The sequence below is a fragment of the Dipodomys merriami genome, unplaced genomic scaffold, assembly GCF_024711535.1.
Source record: "Dipodomys merriami isolate MVZ:Mamm:240054 unplaced genomic scaffold, mDipMer1.0.p SCAF_15, whole genome shotgun sequence".
Taxonomy (NCBI): domain Eukaryota; kingdom Metazoa; phylum Chordata; class Mammalia; order Rodentia; family Heteromyidae; genus Dipodomys; species Dipodomys merriami.
This window is the reverse complement of record NW_027202826.1, coordinates 18,258,712-18,279,044: the sequence shown is the minus strand read 5'-3', so window position 1 is coordinate 18,279,044 and position 20,333 is coordinate 18,258,712. Positions and strand designations below refer to the sequence as shown.

At 37.0% G+C, this 20,333-nt stretch overlaps 1 protein-coding gene across 1 annotated transcript; it reads left to right on the top strand.

Moving 5' to 3' along the window:
• The first annotated feature begins 2,843 nt into the window (after positions 1–2,843).
• LOC138826927 (all-trans-retinol dehydrogenase [NAD(+)] ADH4-like) lies at positions 2,844–17,635 on the top strand. The gene is made up of 9 exons (XM_070022321.1): positions 2,844–2,956; positions 4,200–4,301; positions 5,347–5,488; positions 7,666–7,753; positions 9,472–9,703; positions 11,192–11,452; positions 13,195–13,330; positions 14,442–14,580; positions 16,541–17,635. Exons 1-9 carry the CDS (start codon positions 2,939–2,941, stop codon positions 16,563–16,565), a joined length of 1,143 nt encoding a protein of 380 aa, XP_069878422.1. The 5' UTR covers positions 2,844–2,938; the 3' UTR covers positions 16,566–17,635.
• Positions 17,636–20,333: the final 2,698 nt, after the last annotated feature.

Here is a 20,333-nt window from a genome sequence, read left to right as displayed (position 1 = left end):
ATAGATAGATAGATGACAGACAGGCAAATAGATACAGCAACAAGAAAGTCATCAATTTGAGTTAAAGCAATAAAGCAGTAGTGAGCAATAAGGAACAAGTGCTTCTGAAAAAAGAAAAGAGTTTACAGTGAAACATTGAGGCATTGATAGAAGAACACTGTTCTGCATACTTACATTTGTAACTAGCAACAGTAATTTGCAACAGCAATTACTTCTTTGACTTCTGTCTTATAGCCGACAATGAACAAGAGCTCAGGGAACAAAAAGGTACAATATAATGGAGTTGTTCTCAGGGTAGAACATTTTGCCACCTTCTCAACCTTGTAAATGAGCTACTTTGGCAAGGGTAATTGCATTCCTCTTTACATTACAGCATGGAATCCCATGTAAGAAACTCAGTAATAGGTGGTTGCACTAAGAAAAACCAAAAAAATGAGAAGACACATGCCAGAATACTTAGACTTTGTTAGCCAGGGCAGTAGAAAGATGGGGGGGTTTTAGAATTATAAGAAAAAAGAAAGATGCTTATGTCAAAACAAAGAAATCAAAATTGCTGTTTTGAAGCTGTGAGAGAAAATAATGCAATTGCTTTGTGAACATAAACACTATTAAAATAGAGATGTTTATCAGCAACCAGAAACTGCATATAAAGTTCATATTTATTATTTTTAAAGTAAAAAAATAAAATGGAACAGGGAGAAGACAAAGGCTAGAAAAGTTAGATGATATGGGAGATTGTGTGTGTGTGTGTGTGTGTGTGTGTGTGTGTGTGTGTGTGTGTGTGTGTGTGTGTTCGCGCGCGCGTGCGCATTGGTGGTGGTGCTGAGGAGCAAATTTAGGGCCTTGAACTTGCTAGACAAACTAAATCCCCACCCCAACAAGGGAGTTTTTTATAAGACTAATTTTGGACTTGTTTGGTTGATTTTGTCTTTTTTTTATGAAACAACAATTCTCAAAGAAAAAACAGTCTCAGTATAATAATAAAGATGGAACTAAATGAACTAAGAACTTAAACCTAGGGTAGTAAGAAATTGGAAGCAAAGAAAGTTGGGACAGTCTTCAGACCTATCATCTTAGCCACTTAGGAAACAGAGATTAGAAATAAAGCCTCTCTAGGCCAGCCTAGATTTTATATAGATATATAATTAATATATGATTATAATTTAATATATATTACTATATAAATTAATATACATATGTATACACTAAGAAACCTATGTACATACCTTCTCAAACAAAAGGCCAAGCATACTAGCATACACCTTTGATCCCATCTTTGATCCCATCTGTGAGACGTGTTGTAAGTGAAGGGTCATAGTCTAAAGCCAACTCTAAGGACAAGTAATGTAAGAATTTATCTGAAACACAATTAAAGCCAAAAAAAAAGGATTTGGGATATAATAAAGTATGTATGTAGCTAGCACAGGCCCTGAGTTCAAACTCCAGTGCTAAGGAGACAGAGGAGGAGAAGAGAAGAAAGGAAGAGGAAGAGGAAGGAAGAAATAGAAGGAGGGAGAGAGGGAAAGAGGGAAGAAAGGGAAGGAGGAAGGAAGGAGGGAAGGAGAGGGGGAAGGAAGGAACAAAGGGAATGAGGAAGAGAAGGAGGAAAGGAGGGAAGGGGAGAGAGGGAAGAAGGAAGTAAGGAGTAATTTAGAAGCTAAATCTGGAGGAGATAGTGAAATTCTATGAGACCATGAAAAACAATGACACACACTAAAAAAATAAAAAATATTGATAGTGAAAATAGTAAAATTATTAAAAAATGGAATACAGAACATTTACACACCTAAGATCAAGCTTTAAAATATGTACAGCAAAAAGTTAAGAGAAGCACTATAAGAAATCCACAAATGCTAAAAGCACTTTTAAACAGTATAAAGTATACATCTCTAGAGCTTTTCCTCATTATTACAGAGATGTAAATTAAAATCCATTTGCATAGCCTTACGCACCACCAGAGTATCAAACATTTCTTAAGTCTGGCAGCGTGAACACAGGGAGGATGGGATAATGAGAGTCTTCCACTGTTGCTCATGGGGACATCCACTTTGTAAATCTCTTTGGCCTTGACTTTCAAAGTTGGAGCACAACATGCATGCTACTCATAAACTGATGTGTTGTATGGCTCCTTTCTAAAATTAAAATAATAATTGTTGGAAAAGAGTGAGAGCCAGCAACTCCATTCCTAATCACAATAGTTATCGAGCAATAGGAACAGCCATACAAGTGTGACTCCAGGGGACCTCAGCCCATAGCACCAGAGGTTGTAGCCGGGGGGCACTAGGCTTTGGTCCCCAAGGTTCCAGAGGATAATCAGAGACTTTTCAGCAATGACTCCACAGCACTCCCCAGGAAAAAAAAAAAAGCAGCTAAAAGGAAAATGGATGAATAAAATAGTCAATTCATACAGTTAGAATATTCAAGAATCATGAAAATGAAATGCAACAAAGGCAGCATCTCACTAACAGGTCAGAGGGAAGCACAGGAAAGAATACATACATTCATTTTTAATACATTAAACTATTGTATAGGGAAATAGAAATATACAGAAAGACTATACCATCCTCAGGTAAATGGCTCTCAAGGAGAGAGAAAAGAAGTTCTAGAGCAGTGGGGATGCCCGTAATAATTATTTGTATAACTCAGCCCAATATGTTTCATGCACTTTTCTTTATTATTTTAAGTTTTGTGATGAAAAAAATTCTTGGAGCTCTCCAGAGCAATAAGTTTACAGCTGAAACATGATAACACAAATCACGTGGGGAATGCTGAGCTAAGCTGTGAAGCAATAGAAAGGCAAGTGATTGAAGGAGGAAACAGCAGGACTAGTATTTATTCAGACTTTTCAGTGCAGGACACAGAGTATTCTGGATAGAGGTGGACAGCTTCTCACGCCAGAAAGAAATTTCCAAGGCAAGCTTCCCTAAAGGAAAGAGAAATGAGCACCAAGGGAAAAGTAAGTACATAACCTGTATCTGTTCAGTTTGTGCATTTGAGGGATTACCCTCAGATCAGAGCAATTTACTGCTGATTAAAAGGAAATGAGTAGTCCCTATGCTAAGAATTTATTCTAAGGAATTAAGTATAGATTTGCCAAAGTGTTTACTAGAAGGATATTTTAAATTAAATATTATTTAAACAGCAAAATGTTATTTAAGCAACTATGCTATCACCATAAAATAGAATATGTACCTATAGTGTATAAATATAGATTAAAAATATTATCTGCAATATGATCCTATTCAGGGAGACACACAGAATAAAATGAAAAGATAAAATGAATTTAAAGTATCCATTTATACTTTTATTTTCCATCTGTATTTTATTTTTATTTTGAAACTTTCTGTAATTAATGTGAATGTCATTTGTAATGAAAGTAATGATATTTAAAAATAGTGCAGAATTACATCTGAATGGTTGAAAAATAGATACTCAGTGGTTAAAAGATGAGATACTTGAAATTCAAAATAAAAATTGAGTTTTAATCTAGGAATCAGCAAATCCTCAGTATTTAATTTCTTTCATTGCCTTTTTATAATTCTTACATTGAGATCATATTTTTTCTGTACTTATTCATTTATACTGTACTGATTAATTTGGTAATTATTTAAGCTTCACTTCTCAGACTTTTGATGAACTACCTAGAGTTTATGTTCAAAATGAGACTTCATTTGATTTTAGGCAAGACTTTCTTCTCTAAGAATTCTCAGGTTATGAGAACACCTGATCTGAAGACTAAACTCAAGTAGCAAACCTGTAAAACACATCTGTGCTCTGAGAAATATAACTGATCATTCACATTGGAATGAGATTGGTTAACCCAACACATCATTTTTGGTCACTTACCAAAATCTTTAAGTCCTATAAATACATACTCTTTCTTAATGAAGGGGGGGGAAATCAAGTCATTATATCAGAATAAACTTTAAATATAACCATTTGTTAAAAATAATAATTTAATGTAATGACCATAACATAAAATTTGATTTATATGCAACTGAAGATCCCTTGTCTTCAAAAACAATATAATTATATACAACAATCTGCCAAAAACTTCTAAACTGTTCATCAACAAATTACAATAGGCGCTTTCCCCTCATGATACTGTATTCCTTTGCCTCTCTCTTTCTCTCTCCATCTCCTTTTCCCCTCACTTCCATTTCTTCTCTCTCTCACTCCTTCATTCCCCTCTCTTTCAGGTTATTAAATGCAAAGCAGCTGTTGCCTGGGAAGCAGGCAAGCCCTTATCTATTGAGGAGGTTGAAGTAGCTCCCCCCAAGGCTCATGAAGTTCGAATTCAGGTGAGTGAGGACTTTCTCTGGTAGATATACCCATACCCAAAGTGCAGGCTTGATTTCTAACAGTTTACTCTGACCTGGTATGAGTGAGAGGCCTTAGAGTCTCCTCTCCCCCAGTAGTTATAGTATATAACTTGAGTTATACTTATAGGTCCAGATTAAAGTAGGCATTATCTCATTTTTTACAATGGGCTTAAAATCTGAGAATCAGCAAAGGAATTCACTTAGAACTAGGCTTTTGTTGTTCTCCATTTACCAATTATTGAAAAGTGTTATTAAAGGAAAGTAGAAGCCGGACACCTGTGCTTCATCTCTATAACCCTATCTACTCAAAGGCTAAAATCTGAAAATGGTGGTTTGAAGCCATCCCAGGCAGAAATATCCTCAAGACTCTATCTTCAATTAACCACCAAATAAGCTGGACTGGAAGCTTGGCTCAAGTGGTAGATTACCAGCTATGCACAAAAAAAAATGTGAGGAACAGAATAGGTTCTCAGTTCAAGCCCCAGTACCAACACACACACACAGCGAGGAAAAGAAAAGGCAGAGCTGTGGACACAGGTAAGTTCTTCATTTTTGCTCAAGACATTATAGGTTTGTATGTGAGAATGAATGGAACAATCTTTTTGTCAGATACTAAAGAACAATTACACAAAGATACTCTGATGATTCATTGGCAATATTTTCATTTAACTATAAAAATGTTATTTCCTCAACATTATTTCATGTAGTTTCAACAGAATTTGAACAAGCCATGGAACCTATTTTCTCTCTCTGCCTAATAGATTTTATTCTGCTCTGACTACTTGCATTTTTCCTCTGCTGGAGACAATAACAGCCAATCCTACATCTTAGGTTTTTCAACAATGATAGTTAGAATACTTGCCCAGACTATTTTTATTTGCTCTTTGGGTTTTTTTTCTAAATGTAATTCTTAAGTTCCAGGGGTGCTGTAAGGTTTCAAGATGATATGAGACCTAAAATTATTGTAACATCTATCTCAACAGTAACTATAGAAATATGACTCAAGTCTGTAATTACTTTGTAGGTAATGGCCACTTCCATCTGCCACACTGATGCCTTTAATATCGATCCTAATTTCAAGAAAGGTGTGTTCCCAGTGATTGTTGGCCATGAGTGCGCAGGAATTGTGGAAAGCATTGGGCCAGGAGTGACCAACTTCAAACCAGGTCATTTTGCCTTCTGATTCAAACTCAATAGAAAAACCAGGCTTTTTCAGTGATGATTTCTGGTGGTGTCTTGGCTTTGCATGCTGTAAGTGATCTCTGTTAACATAAGAGGACCAACCATCTTTTCCCAAATCAAAAGTGAGACATAGAACCTATAGTTAACATGGAGATGGGATATTTGAATTTGGAAGTGTCTTTATTTATATATTATGCTAAGAAAAATTTTCTGTAACACAAAATTTTATGATTAGTTAAAACTGAAGCAACCATGGTTCAGAAACTATATACTTCTGAAACAGAAAACTATTTCAACTACATTAACATTATATAAAGAATAAGAAGGAGGCTTAGGGTGAAAAGAGCCACTATAATGTACATAGCAATGTTGGTGTCATGTTCTTTTGAAGCCTGTAAGATACATATAATACCTAATAAAGCATGTCAATGGCTGAGATTATTTTCTCACCTCACACTGCCATGTGACCTATGTACTACTCTCTTGTCTCACAGGATAAACCCTCTTCTTTGATGAGATTGCTCCAGACTTAGATACATGGCAATGGTATCAAATTTCCTATCTCTATCTGGCCTATGTACCCTCTATATTAAGAAAGGATCTGCTTTTCTATTCATAGTGGTTGAAAATATAAGTAATAATAGTCATGCCACAAAGAATTACAGTGAAAACACAGGAGTCTGCAAGAGATAAGACCAACCAATCTGTCACTTGACTGCCCAGTGGGGTATTTAAAAGAAAAACCAATATGCCATCTGTAATCCCACCTACATAGAAAGCCATAAGAGAATCACAGTCTACGGCTGACCCTTGGGCAAAAATGTGAGACTCTATCTGAAAAAAAAATAACTAAGGCAAAATAAAGGCTGGGAGCATGGCTCAAGTGCTAGAACACCTGCTTAGCAAGCACAAGGCCTTTGGTTCAAATGCCAGTACTACCAAAATAAACAAAAAGACAACATATGCAATACATAGAAGAATCCATACTCTTACATTTTAATGAAATAAAACATTTTAGCTACAGTACTTTCTAGGGAATATGTAAAAGTGATAGGAGTGACTTTGATCATAACTTGAATATCCTTTGTATAACTACTGAAAATAGTTTAAAAAGGAAAGAAAAGGGCTTGCCTAGCATGCATGAAGTCCTGGGTTCAATTCCTCAGCACCACATAAACAGAAAAATTGGTGCTGTGGCTCAAGTGGTAGTATGCTAGCCTTGAGCAAAAAGAAGCTCAGGGACAGTGCTCTGGCCCTGAGTTTAAACCCTAGGACTAGCAAAAAGAAAGAAAGAAAGAAAGAAAGAAAGAAAGAAAGAAAGAAAGAAAGAAAGAAAGAAAGAAAGAAAGAAAGAAAGAAAGAAAGAAAGAAAGAAAGAAAGAAAGAAAGAAAGAAAGAAAGAAAGAAAGGAAGAAAGGAAGGAAGGAAGAAAGAAAGAAAGAAAGAAAGAAAGGAGAGAGAAAGAAAGAAAGAAAGAAAGAAAGAAAGAAAGAAAGAAAGAAAGAAAGAAAGAAAGAAAGAAAGGAGAGAGAAAGAAAGAAAGAAAGAGAAAGAAAGAAAGAAAGAAAGAAAGAAGAAAGGAAAGAAAGAAAGGAAAGAAAGAAAGGAGAGAGAGAGAAAGAAAGAAAGAAAGAAAGAAAGAAAGAAAGAAAGAAAGAAAGAAAGAAAGAAAGAAAGAAAGAAAGAGAAAAAAGAAAGAAAGGAAGGAAGGAAGGAAAGGAAGGAAGGAAAGAGAGAAAGAAAGAAAGAAAGAAAGAAAGAAAGAAAGAAAGAAAGAAAGAAAGAAAGAAAGAAAGAAAGAAAGAAAAAGAAAGAAAGAAAGAAAGGAAGGAAGGAAGGAAGAAAGAAAAAAAGAAGGAAAGAAATTTGAAAAAAATTAAATGGTGTTCTCTTCTACACAGGTTTTGGTTTTGGTTTTTGTTTTTTTGGAGGGGGATGGAGTTAGGTATAGAACTCAAGGCCATGCATATGATAGATAAACACTCTACCACTGGGCCCCATCTCTAGCCTTGCTGCTAGAAACTTACAATACCTAAGGATGTGGATCAGTGGTAGAGTACCAGACTAGCAAATGAAAGGCCTTGAGTTCAAAGCCCAGCACTGCCAAAGAGTCAGTAAATACTACCTTCAGGATCACCCAACATATGGTCTTTCTTTCTAGGTGATAAGGTAATTCCATTCTTTGCACCTCAGTGTAAAAAATGCAAGTTCTGTCTGAGTCCACGTACAAACATTTGTGGAAAACTGTGGTAAGTTCTATATGCTGTTAATAGCAATGTAGATTACATAAATATTTTAACAATGGATTAGCCATACCTAAATGGAGTTCAGAACAGGCAAACGTTCTGTCCACTAATTCTACTTATAGTGTATCCCAGACACTGCTCCAAATATGCAGTCATATACTGTAATATTCATTGCAAAACTATTTACAATAGCAAACAAAAGGAATGTCATATAATAGAATGGATTAACAAACTGCTGTATGGTGACACAATGGAAAACTACAATGAAAAGGTTTAAATTTGAAATATTCATATAAACATAAAACAATCTGATGTATATATAATATTTTTCACACACATACTAATATTAGGGAAAAAGGAAGTAGCTGAAGAATATATAGTAGATGATGTTATATAAAAATGCAATACATTGTTTATGTTTAAAAGTATATGCAGTAAAAGTAAATAGATATCACTGAGATGATAAATGGCAAATTCAGAACAGTATCTACTCTATAGGAATGAGAGTAGAATCATTTACTTCATAATTTCATAGCTTACTGTCTCCTAAGAGCATGACTTGAGTCTAAATCTTAACCACCTTATTTTTATTTTACTGAAACCATAAAAAGACCTATTGTTCTTAATGCTAGTTGAAGCTAGTTATCTCAGAAATTAGAAACTATAATACTCTTATGCCCTGCAGTTTGGCAGCAAAGTAAGGAGACTATTTCAAAAGCAAAATACAAAGGAAAGGGCTGAGGTTGTAGTTCAAGTGGTAGGCTGCTGGCCTAACATGTGAAAGACCCTAAATTCAATCCTTACTACCAAACAAAACCACAACAAACACTATACAATGCTTGTACTACTTCTGTGCTTCAGTTTCCTCACCTATAACATGAGGATAGTAATAACATCTGATTTGCAGGGCTGTTATCATTGTTCAAAAAACCAAAACCACACTCTTGTGCAAACCTTTAATGAAATAACAGATTTGGCGATGATGAGATGATCAGAATCTGTGTCCTTCCAGATGAAATTCATCACATTGCCTACCTCCTTCTCCCCAAAAGAAGATTTTAATTAGATCAAGTGTTTAGGTCATAAGTGTTAGTTTAGGAGGAAACATATTAACAGAAAAATATGTTAAACACAATTTCAGATACATCATCAGAAAAATTCCCTAGAAAGAACACTCAGACAAATAACTTGTTTTTAAAAAATTAAATTGAAAACCTAGGAGAAGAGAAGCTACATATGAAAGGCTACCAAGAGACTTACCAACCATATGTAATATGAAGAGCTAAAATAATCTTTTGGAGATATATACTGAAATAATTCAGTGTAGATGAAATAGTGATGTCTGGAATTCATATTAAAACATTCCATACATATTGTGGAAAATAACAGATGAACTAGACAGACTATGAGTTGATTGTTACTGAAGCCAGGAACAGACACACAGTCTTCATTATACTCTTCTATTTTTATAACTGAACTTTCCGCAATAAAAAATGTGAATTAATACATACCAATAATTCCACAAAAGTTTGTTGCTATGATCTTTAAATTTCATCCAAAAGACTATATATTACTACTTTAGTTTACCATTTCCTCCATGTGAATTCCATAAAATTGTCATGATAGATAATATAATAACCAACATCTTTTTTTTAAGTGAGCAGTGTCCTATTTACTTTCTTCTTTGTATCTCTCACCCCTCTCTCTTTTTAATTGTCTAGTGATTTTAAAACTCCTACTGCTGATCAAATACTAATGGAAGACAAAACCAGCAGGTTTACCTGCAAAGGAAAGCCAGTTTACCATTTCCTGGGAGTCAGTTCATTCTCTCAGTACACTGTGGTGTCTGATGTCAACCTTGCCAAAATACATGATGATGCAAATTTAGAGCGTGCATGTCTGTTTGGATGTGGGTTTTCATCTGGCTATGGTGCTGCAATCAATACTGCCAAGGTAAATCGTTAAAAGGTCCAAGGTTTACAAACAGAGATTACTTGGAGGTAAAATAAAGAAGCCTGCATTAATTATCTTCAAATCTTGGCTATTTGTTTCTTACTTTGTGATAAATAATTTAAACTCTCTAGAAAAATACCCTCTGGTAATACTTGTAAAAATAATTAAATTATAGCACCTGTGTAAAATAGCTGGCCTCATAGCTGGCATAGGCTTAGCACCTGTTTCATGTTATGTGCTATACCAGCCTGCTAGATTATAAATCATCCTGATAAAGCCTGATCAAATATGTTTCATATTATCTTATCTCAGGACAACGGACCCAAAAGGCAACAGAAACAATAGAAACTGTCACCATAACCATTCAGGCTCCTACTTCCTCCCTAATGTAGGGGATTCATGTTCAATCAATAATAATTTATCTTGGATTCCCATCCCTTTATGAGTACAAGTGACTGTATCTTCTGCCACTCCTGATGGTAGCAAGATATGGCTCTGGAATCCCACATTAGAAAAAAATTTACCAGGATGTTTAAGCTAGATATGAGAGATATTGAGAAAGTTTCTCCTAAGCGAATGTCTCAAATGTTGCAGGGAAGACTTCCTCAACCTCTCAGATTCTTCATTGTCAGGCAAGGCATCTGGATTCCATTCCATCTTCTAAAGAAATCAGTGATCTGGAATCATAAGTGCATCAATCACGCGAGATCTAATTTTTAAAGGGCAAATATTACCTCCTTAAAATATGTGGACTTTTTTTTCTGACCACACTGAAAAGTAAAATAAGGGAATTATTTTTATTTGAAATGTTCTTTATGAACTGATCATCTTTTTTTTTAATTTAATTTTATTTTATTTGAGAACATACTGTACAGAGGGGTCACAATTACATTGGCAGGATAATGCATACATTTCTTACCAAGCATTGCAGCCTCCTCCTTTGTTTACCCTTCACCTCCCTTCCCAGCCTCCCCCCTCCCCCCCACCCAATCATACCCCCCTCCCCCACACACACACGGACATTGTAAAGCTTGCTTTGACATGACATTTTGTAATTCTCCTTGTTGCAACAGGTCCACCTAAATCCTTAAACGACTTGTTTGTCCCCATCTCCTCCACATGTTATACTGACATCAAATAAAGTGAAAGCGGGGGGTTACACTGTGGGGGAGGGACATACAAAGCAACAAAGAAATAATCTTATAAATGCGTTAGAAACACATGCATGAAAGAAACGAAAACATTAAAATACATATTTAAGGTGAACTGATCATCTTCATGGCCCTTAAATAATTCTCTAAACTTAGAAAGTAATGCACTGATTTTCATATTGGCAGATTTTTTTCATTGAATGTATCATATAGTTATATAACAAGTAGTCTTAGGCTTGTATTTTGGAGGCTTCACCTCACCCTACCCTTTAAGAAAAACTAAAACTGTGGAGCCATCTGCTATAAAAATTATATTCTATAATTTTTCTGCCTGCAGGTCACCCCTGGTTCTACCTGTGCTATCTTTGGCCTAGGAAGTGTAGGTCTTTCTGCTGTAATTGGCTGTAAAGTAGCAGGAGCTTCCAGAATCATCGTTACTGACATCAACAATGAGAAGTTTACTCGCGCCAAAGCCCTGGGAGCAACTGATTGTCTAAATCCTAGAGAGCTAGACAGACCCATCCAGGAAGTCATCATTGAAATGACCAATGGCGGGGTGGACTTTGCCATTGAGTGTATAGGAGGATATCAACACATGGTTTGTACATTTTTTTCCTTGTGTATTTTCAATGTGTTCTTTAATCATCAAATGATAGATGAAGATGGGCTGCTTGCAGTTGGTATGATTATTCCTTCTTAATCTTTTCAAACAAAATAAGAACTGTCAGCCATAATTCATTTAAACATGCCCTCAGCCTTCCATGCCCACTGACATATCCTATATTCATCTTCTTTCTGTTACCAACAAGGAAGTATCTGAGACTGGGCACTTATATAGAAAAGAGGTTTGTGTGCGGTTATGTAGGCTAGAAGTCCAAACTGTATAAGGCTGTCTACAGTCAGGATGGCCCTCAGGGCTGACAGCATCTGGGTGGGAATATGTATGAGGAAAAAGTCACATGGCAAGACAGGAAGCCAGAGTGAGGATCTGGGCCAGTAACAACCACAAACTGGGCCATTCCTCTTCATTTGAGATCCCTTTTAATTGCTCAATATAACATATTATTAGACTGAAAATAATTTTCAATTGTGTTTTCCAATTTCCTATGTCTTTTTTATTTACTTTTTTCTGACTTTCATAAGGAGGTTAAGATTTCATGGGTCCAGTGAGGTGCCCAGTACTTCCTGTTTAGAGTCACCCTTCCATCATTCTTCCCCATCCCATCTGTTCTCTCTCACCAGGCTCATTTCACATTGCCTGCTTTCTTTACCACATAGGAACAGTTAATAACTTGGCTGTATTTGTCCCCTGTCCCTTCTCCTTTGGGAATAAAAAAAATCATTTTTGTTTTGTAGCCAGGTTGGCCTCAAAGTCACTGTATAGCCAAACTGGCCTTGAATTCACAATGTTCCTGGAATAATCCTCTAGTACTAGAATCACAGGCTTGTGCAACCACACTGGGCTATCTTATTCATTTGTAATTGGCCAAGAAAATGCCCCTTTGACTATTAAATAAAATAAGGTAAAAAGTCAACTACAAAAGATAGACCATGAACAGAAAAGGTACCTTGCTATAATGCCCAGCATTATTCTTCACTAAATATTCATCTAATATGCATTTGTGCAAAGACACTAAACTGAGGGGAATTTTTTGTTTTGTTTGCTTTCTGACTGTTTATGAAATGATCAAATAACTGAAGAGAGCTCTAGTATAATACCCATACAGAAAGAAAATGAATTTATAAAAATGAATTATTTGTTCATGCATTCTTCTTGTTTGGTTAGTGGGAGTTACAAAAAGCAGTTGTGGTCAGGGACCAGAAGCTCAAGCCTATAATCCTAGCTACTCAGGAGGCAAAGATCTGAGGATTGCAGTTCAAAGGCAGCCCAGGCAGGAAAGTCTGTGAGACGCTTATCTGCTCAAAAAAAGCCAGAAATGGTGCTGTGGGCCAAGTGGTAGAATGCTAGCCTTGAGCAAAAGAAGCTCAGGGACAGAGCTGAGACCTAGACTTCAAGCCCCAAGCCTGGCAAAAAATAAAATAAAAATAAAAACTAGTTGTGATTTCATTCCTTTTCACTTACACCTTCACTCAGCCTGGTTCCTAAACACTCCTCTAAAGAATAGATAAAGAATAAAATTCAACATCTCCAGAAGTGGACTTCGTAATGTGTCCAACCCTGAATTTTATCTGACTGGTGCAATCCCTAGAAGAGAGAATGAAAACCCAGGAAGAACTGTGATGAGAACGATGTTCCCTAAAATATTGTGTATTTCCACACTGGAGTCCATGCTCTGCTCTTCTACTGACTCTAGAAATCTTTTGTGTTTGTCCCTTCAGAGAGCAGCTCTAGACTCCACATCAGTAGGTGGGGGAACCTGTACTTTGGTCGGCGTGAAGGCTGGCGACAAAGCACTGGACGTGTCTCCAGAGGAGCTAATAATGGGCCGTACTCTAAATGCAACATTCTTTGGAGGTTAGTACTTTTTTACCTTCATGGATTTTAATTTTCTTGGTAGCAGTATGAAATTGTTAGACTGGGCTGGGAAGGTGGCCCAGTGGTAGAGTGCTTGCCTTGCATTCATGAGGCACTGAGTTCAATTCCTCAGCACCACATAAGCAGCAAAAGCCAGAAGTGGCGCTGTGGCTCAAGTGGTAGAGCGCTAGCCTTGAGCTGAAGAGCTGAGGAACAGCGCCCAAACCCAGAGTTCAGGCCCATGACCGACAAAAAAAAAAAAAAAAAAGAAATTGTTACACTGAGGATTATTGAATCATCTGCTTAAAATTGAGAACCTAAAACATATCTGGAGAAAAACAAAGGAGGGGGCAACAATGCTCAACAAGAAATATACTCATTACCTTACTCCTGTAACTGTAATCCCTCTGTACAGCATCTTTACAATAAAATAAAAAAATTTTAAAGACTATATAAAAACTACTCATTATATGAAAGTAAATGGAATGTTCATAGAAAGATGATCACAAATGACATATTAAAATTCAAGTTGCATTCAAATGAACCAATATAGAGAAGCAGAACGTAAACACTGACCTAATTGAGGTAATTCCCTACCCAGAGTAGAAAATAATCTTGTGTGTGTGTATGTGTGTGAGTGTATGCAGGTATGTGCTTGTGCATGCATGCCAATATTGGGGCTTAAACTCAGGGCCTGGGCACTGTCCCTAAGCTTTGTTGCTCAAGATCAGTGCTCTATCACTTTAACCACAGCTCCACTTCCAGCTTTTCTTTGATAGTTTAGCCCACAGAGTTTCCTGCTTGGCTGGGTTCAAACTGTGATCCTCAGATCTCAGTCTCCTGAGTAGCTCCTGAGTAGAATTACAGACATGAGCCACTGGCACCTGGTTTGAATATTTCTTATAAAGAAAAAACTAGAGATAAAAAATTAAAGCTATATAGAGAGTATAGAATATTAAAGATGTACACAAAATTAAAGAGGAGAAGGTGTATAATGTATTTGAAACTTGGGTTCCTTCAAACTGACCTAATATTAATTCATTTAACTCATGCTTATTAAACTACTTCTTCATGTGACATCTTTTTATTTGGTATTTTGGCCATATTACAGGATGGAAGAGTGTAGATTCTGTACCAAAGTTGGTTAACGACTACATGAATAAGAAATTCAATCTGGATCTATTTGTGACCCACAACCTACCTTTTGACCAAGTCAATGAGGCATTCGACCTAATGAACCAAGGAAAAAGGTAAATCACTAGATAGATGATTAAGTAGTTTAGAAACCTTTGTGATGTCTTTTTTTAGTATCATGTAAGCCCTAACCATTTTCCTTTTCTGACTTTTCTTTTTGTAATTACTAAATGTGCTTCATCGACTAAACAATGGTCAGTTTTGAGCTGGGAGGAGAGAGGGGCAACTGTTAGTTCTATAAGGCACCCTGTTACTTACAGTATGATGTGGAGCACTAGTACAAACTGGTGTGTGCTTGCCCTTTCACCAGTGTTCACTAGGTGGCATTACTCCCCTACAAGGAGAGGCTTCTCAATATAATGTTAGACCCCTCTGGTTCACTGTACTCCTGAGTCTGGAATGTGTATGTTCTGCAATTTGACATGGAGTGTCCACACCAGACCCTACATGAAAACGCCCTGCGACACCACAGGGATATGAGCACACAGTGGCAGGTGTCAGACTGGTGAAAGATCCTTTGACTCTGTCATTATCTTGCTCTGACACTTTCTGACCCACAATTTTAGATATCAGCTGCTCCCTTGTCTTGGATCCTAGGAACTGATTTATAGCCATGTTCCTACTGAACACTACCCTAGGAGTGGAATGTGGGTACGGTTAGGATCAATTATTTTACTTAAAATGTTCAAGCATAACCTTGATTAGTAGAAGTAAACAGTAAAAAAAAAAACAAAAACAAAAACAAAAAAAAAACAAAAACATGAGGATTCAGGTTACTGATAAGAAATACAGGGCAAGGAGGAAAAGGAAACTTGAAGGCCTAGCAAGGACATAGGAGGAGCTTATGAGAAGGTAAAAATAACAGGAGTTCACAGAAGAGAATAAATATTTTAGAAAAAGAAAACAGGTCTATGGTTTGAGTACCCAGGCTGTTTCACAGAGAAGAAATCTGAGAAAGCCACAACATAACAAAAAGTAGCTCTATCAAAACAAAAGAAAAAATGAAGAATATCTTTAAACTATACTATATAAACTGTACTAAGCTAACATAATAAGCCCTAAAATAATATGCACATCTCACTACAGCTCAAAATATGTGTTCTTCAAGTTAGTAGTTGGGTATGGGTTTGGAGCCTTATGCCTGAAGTTCATAGCTCTCTACCATGACCCCTTAACCTAGAGATCTCACAGTCACAGACTGTACCAAAGGGAATGCTAAGTGGGGGACAAATGGTAAATGTTCCATCACTTTATCAGTAAGTTGGCAGGTCTCCATTTCTGCACGAAGGCTTCCCTCATAATTAGCGCTGAAGCAGAAGCCTATACTTCCTATTCCCTAGCTGGCCCCCAGATGAAACCATCTTACTGTCCACACAGATGGAAAAGTAGCATCAGGAAAGGAACTTAATGGTCCCTCCCAGGTATACTCACCATATGGGTACAGATGCTCCTTCCACAACTGCACAGAAACAAGGGAATAGAATAGATGGAGGGAGATGGGACACACATCTGTTTACCCTGGCTTGTGACGAGGAAAAGGCTGTTTCTCCTACTACATAAAGATGTCACTTCTAGTTTCTGGGTAGAGAAAATATGTAAGCATGGTACCCTCCTGATGTCAGGAAGTCTACAGTAATCTCTGAGATAAGGAATTCTCTGTCCTTGAGGCTTATCCCCTTCTTAATTCCCACACTTTGAAGTTATCAAGGATTGAAAACAACTGGGTTGTCAGAAAGTAGCATCCCAACACACAGAATTCCTCTCATGAGCATCTTTGCCTTGGCAAAGGGAAAGCCAAGAGCAGTGACTAGCCTCCTCCTCCCTCCGTGGTTGCCCTACTCATCAACAGCACCAGAGGGCAACAGGACGCCACAGCTCAAATGAGATCACAATTTCCTGAATGACTATGAAGAAAGATTAGACCAAATGCTGAACTGAAAGAGCAAATATTACTTGTGAGTTTTGGGTAAATTGTTCAGGTAAATTAATTTATTATTGCTTTATTTTTATTAACAGCATCCGAACAATTCTGACCTTTTGAAGACCCCAGGAACAATTTAGAAGATAAGATTGTCTGATTAATATGATAAATCAAGGAAAGTATGACTTGTAAGAAATAGTCTTAGTTAATATCGCAGCATAAAATAGCATTTAATAGTAGAAGAATCTCACCCAGGCCCAGAGTTCAAGCCCCGTGACTGACAAAAAATAAAAAAAAGGGAGATATGAGTGATACAAGAAAGTGATTTTTAAAAAAGATACAAAAAATAGTAGAAGAATCTGTAATCATAAATGTCTTCAGGGCTGGGAAGGTGGCTCAGTGGTAGAGTGCTTGCCTTGGATGCTTGAGGCCCTGGGTTCGATTCCTCAGCACCACATAAGCAAAAAACAAAAGAGCCGGAAGTGGCACTGTGACTCAAGTGGTAGAATGCTAGCCTTGAGCTGAAGAGCTGAGGAATAGCGCCCAGGCCCAGAGTTCAGGCCCCACGACTGGACCGCCCCCCCAAAAAAACAAACAAAACAAAACATAAATGTCTTCAGACTTACCTGTGTTAACAATGATAACAAAAGTGTTCAAGAATAGACTCACAGTGTGTCTACGAATTGTCTAAAACTAGTTTTGGGGAGAAAGAATGCAGGAATAAATAAACCTAGATTTTTATGTTTATAATTTTTAAGTTCACTAATGAATATATGGAGGTTGATTATACTAATCTCTTCACTTTTCTCTATGTTGAAATTTTTCTACAAAATAAAATCTTACTGGGCACTGTGGCTCAAGTGGTAGAGTGAATGCCTTTAGCTGAAGAGCTCAGGGACAGTGCCCAGGTCCAGAGTTCAGGCTCCACAACTGACAAAAAGTAAAAAGAAAAAAAAATCTTACTGGAAAGTATCACCATGTTTATCACTATATTGATCATATACATATATAAAATACTGTTATATGATTTGTGTTCCAATAAGCCAAAGGCACTCTTTGTAAATAAGCTGCCAGATTTTTTCCTTTTTAATCTGTGTCATCTTCTCATGTCCCCACTACTATAACCAGAAGTAATGAGATGCCAGAACCTATATTAATAAATATTTATTTAAAGAAAAATGAGTCTATACTCTGAAAGTTGTTTCCTAAAATATCTTCCATTTTATCTTTGATAATTATCATAACTGTAATATGTAGTGCTTTGAAGATCACTCTTACTATATTCAACTAAAAGTAACAAAGAGCAAAGCAAGTTGGTCTCCAGTGGGTCACATTTGTTTTTTTTGTTTTTTTTTTTTTTTTCAGTGGGTCACATTTGTAATCATACCTACTAAGGAAGCTGAGATTTGAGGATCAGGGTTTGAAGCTAGCCCAGACAGGAAAGTCTATGAGACAATTAATCACTAAAAAAAAAGCTAAAAATGGAACTGTGGCTTAAATGGTAGCATACTAGCCTGGGCAAAAAGGCTCAGAGACAGCACACAGGTCCTAAGTTCAAGCCCCAAGACAAACAAACACAAACCAAAAAGAGCAGTGCATTACCATAAAGTCATATAGAGGAGGAAGACATTTATGATTTTATAAGATTCAACAGTAAGACTAATGTAGGAGGAGCAAGTCGGACTTTTCTCTTACCATGATAGATGTTAGAATAGCTGCTCACAAAAGATGAGTTACATAATTCAGGTCAGAGTAAAAGTTACTAGCTTCCAACCTGGAGTAGTTGCTTAAATCCACCTGTTTTCTTTAAAAACTTGTCTACATTTTGAACTCTGAGAGAAAACCATCTCTGAAGTTTTAGCTGATGTGAGTAGTAATGACACAAAGCAGAAACTCACATTGCTGCTTATTTAAGATTTTAATTCTTTGGAAATAGAAGCCAGTTCATCTGTAGATGCTGCTTGTGTTGGCATTATGGAGACTAACATGTACCCCGCCATTGGTTGCCTTTCTCACACTATTCTCTGGGTGGTAGTCTTCTCTCTCCTCATCCTCTGTCTCTTTTCCTCTGCTTTTTAAAATTTCCTATGATCAGTTTGGGATTTACCTCTTCTTCAACTCCTCTCAGCCACAAAGCTACTTTCATAACCTGGTCTGCTTTGACTTCTTGTCTCTTTGCTAAGGCATATGCTGATTTTGTAGTTTTTCATTTGTTTGTAAACTCCTTGAAATTAGAACAATCTCTACACTCAAACACACTCTGTACACACTTCTTAATATCGAAAGTTTATCCTCATGAATGTGTAAATAGTTCATACTTTTTAGAATACAATTTTTCTAATACATTTTCCATACCAAAACTATGAAATTTTCAGGGAAAAATAATTAAATACACAAAATAATCAGATTCTGAATTTTCTGGATCTGAAATTATTACACATATTTAAGCTGCAAAGGTGCACAAAATTGAACCACCAGATTGTTTTCAAAGTGTGCTATAGCCCCCTCTTGTGGTAATTCTTCATTTCTTCATCTCCTAGGTGCTATCTTCTCCATTCCTTGCAATTACTAGGCTTTCTGGTTCATGGCTGTTCACAAAGAGCACTCTACCATTTGCTGGAGCAATGCCTCCAGTCAAGCTTTTCATTGGATAGTTTTGAGGATGGAGTCTCATGGATATGGCTGCCCAGAATGGCTTTGAACTGAGATCTTCCAGATCTCAACCTCCTCAGTACCTAGAATTATAGGCATAAGCTACTGGTATCCAATGCTGACATTTTAAAGAGCACTTTCATGTATTATTTCTTCTGCTCCTCAAACATTTTTAACTGTGCCATAAGCTGCCTTTGAGGTTTTCCAGCTATTCACCCAGAGACAGGCAAGATAGAATTTATTCACATTATTGAGTGAAACTTGTATTACAGGAAACACACTGTTTTCTAACTATCCTGTGGAACAGGCTGGAGACTGTTGTTGTCATTATGAGAACAGGAAGGAAGGAAGGAAGGAAGGGAGGGAGGGAGGGAGGGAGGAAAGGAAGGAAGGAAAGAAGGAAGGAAAGAAGGAAGGGAGGGAGGGAGGGAGGGAGGGAGGGAAGGAAGGAAGGAAGGAAGGAAGGAAGGAAGGAAGGAAGGAAGGAAGGAAGGAAGGAAGGAAGGAAGGAAGGAAGGAAGGAAGGAAGGAAGGAAAGAAGGAAGGAAGGCTGCTGAAGGGGTAGTAATTTCACTCTCGATAAAAATAGAGGGGGTATGGGAAGGAGAAACAAAGGAGGAGGCAACAATGCTTGATAAGAAATGTACTCATTATCTTGCCCATGTAATTGTAACCTGTCTGTATGGTATTTTCACAATAAAAAAATTTTAAAAATAAAAATATATAATGGTAAAGAGAAGACCCTTTATATCCTGCCTCAGGATATTATCATGGAAAGATATTGCAGGCTAGAGCTACAGATGTCTTGCAACTATTGTGGGAAAGATAAAGCCATGGCAGAAAAACTAGTGTCAGGGAGCAGCACTTTTGCCACCCCCCAAAATCATGGTAGATCAGATAACACTACTTGGCAAACTGATCCTGCTGCCTGACTAGTGAGGGTGCCTACTTTGCCTCTCTTGCCTCGCTAGTTGGTCATGACTACCCCAGTATCTGGTACCCTGGGTAAAACCAGACAGCCATCTCAACCATAGCATCCTACCAACCTAGAGAGAAAATTAGTCACCACATTCTTCCTCCACAATAGGTTTCCCAATACTTGTGTGAATGTTTCCTTTTTGCTCTTTCACCTTCCCCTTAAGGAAGAAGTAAATGGATTAAGTGATCAGATAGAACATGGCAGATTATTTCCAGCATTCGTCTTCCTTTGTAATCATTTTCTTTATACTCATTCCT

Excerpts from the sequence above, each read along its gene's own strand:
- LOC138826927 (XM_070022321.1), top strand. Across the intron at positions 13,331-14,441 it reads AAATGCAACATTCTTTGGAG|GATGGAAGAGTGTAGATTCT; the intron begins GTTAGTACTTTT and ends GCCATATTACAG. Across the intron at positions 14,581-16,540 it reads CTAATGAACCAAGGAAAAAG|CATCCGAACAATTCTGACCT; the intron begins GTAAATCACTAG and ends TTTTATTAACAG.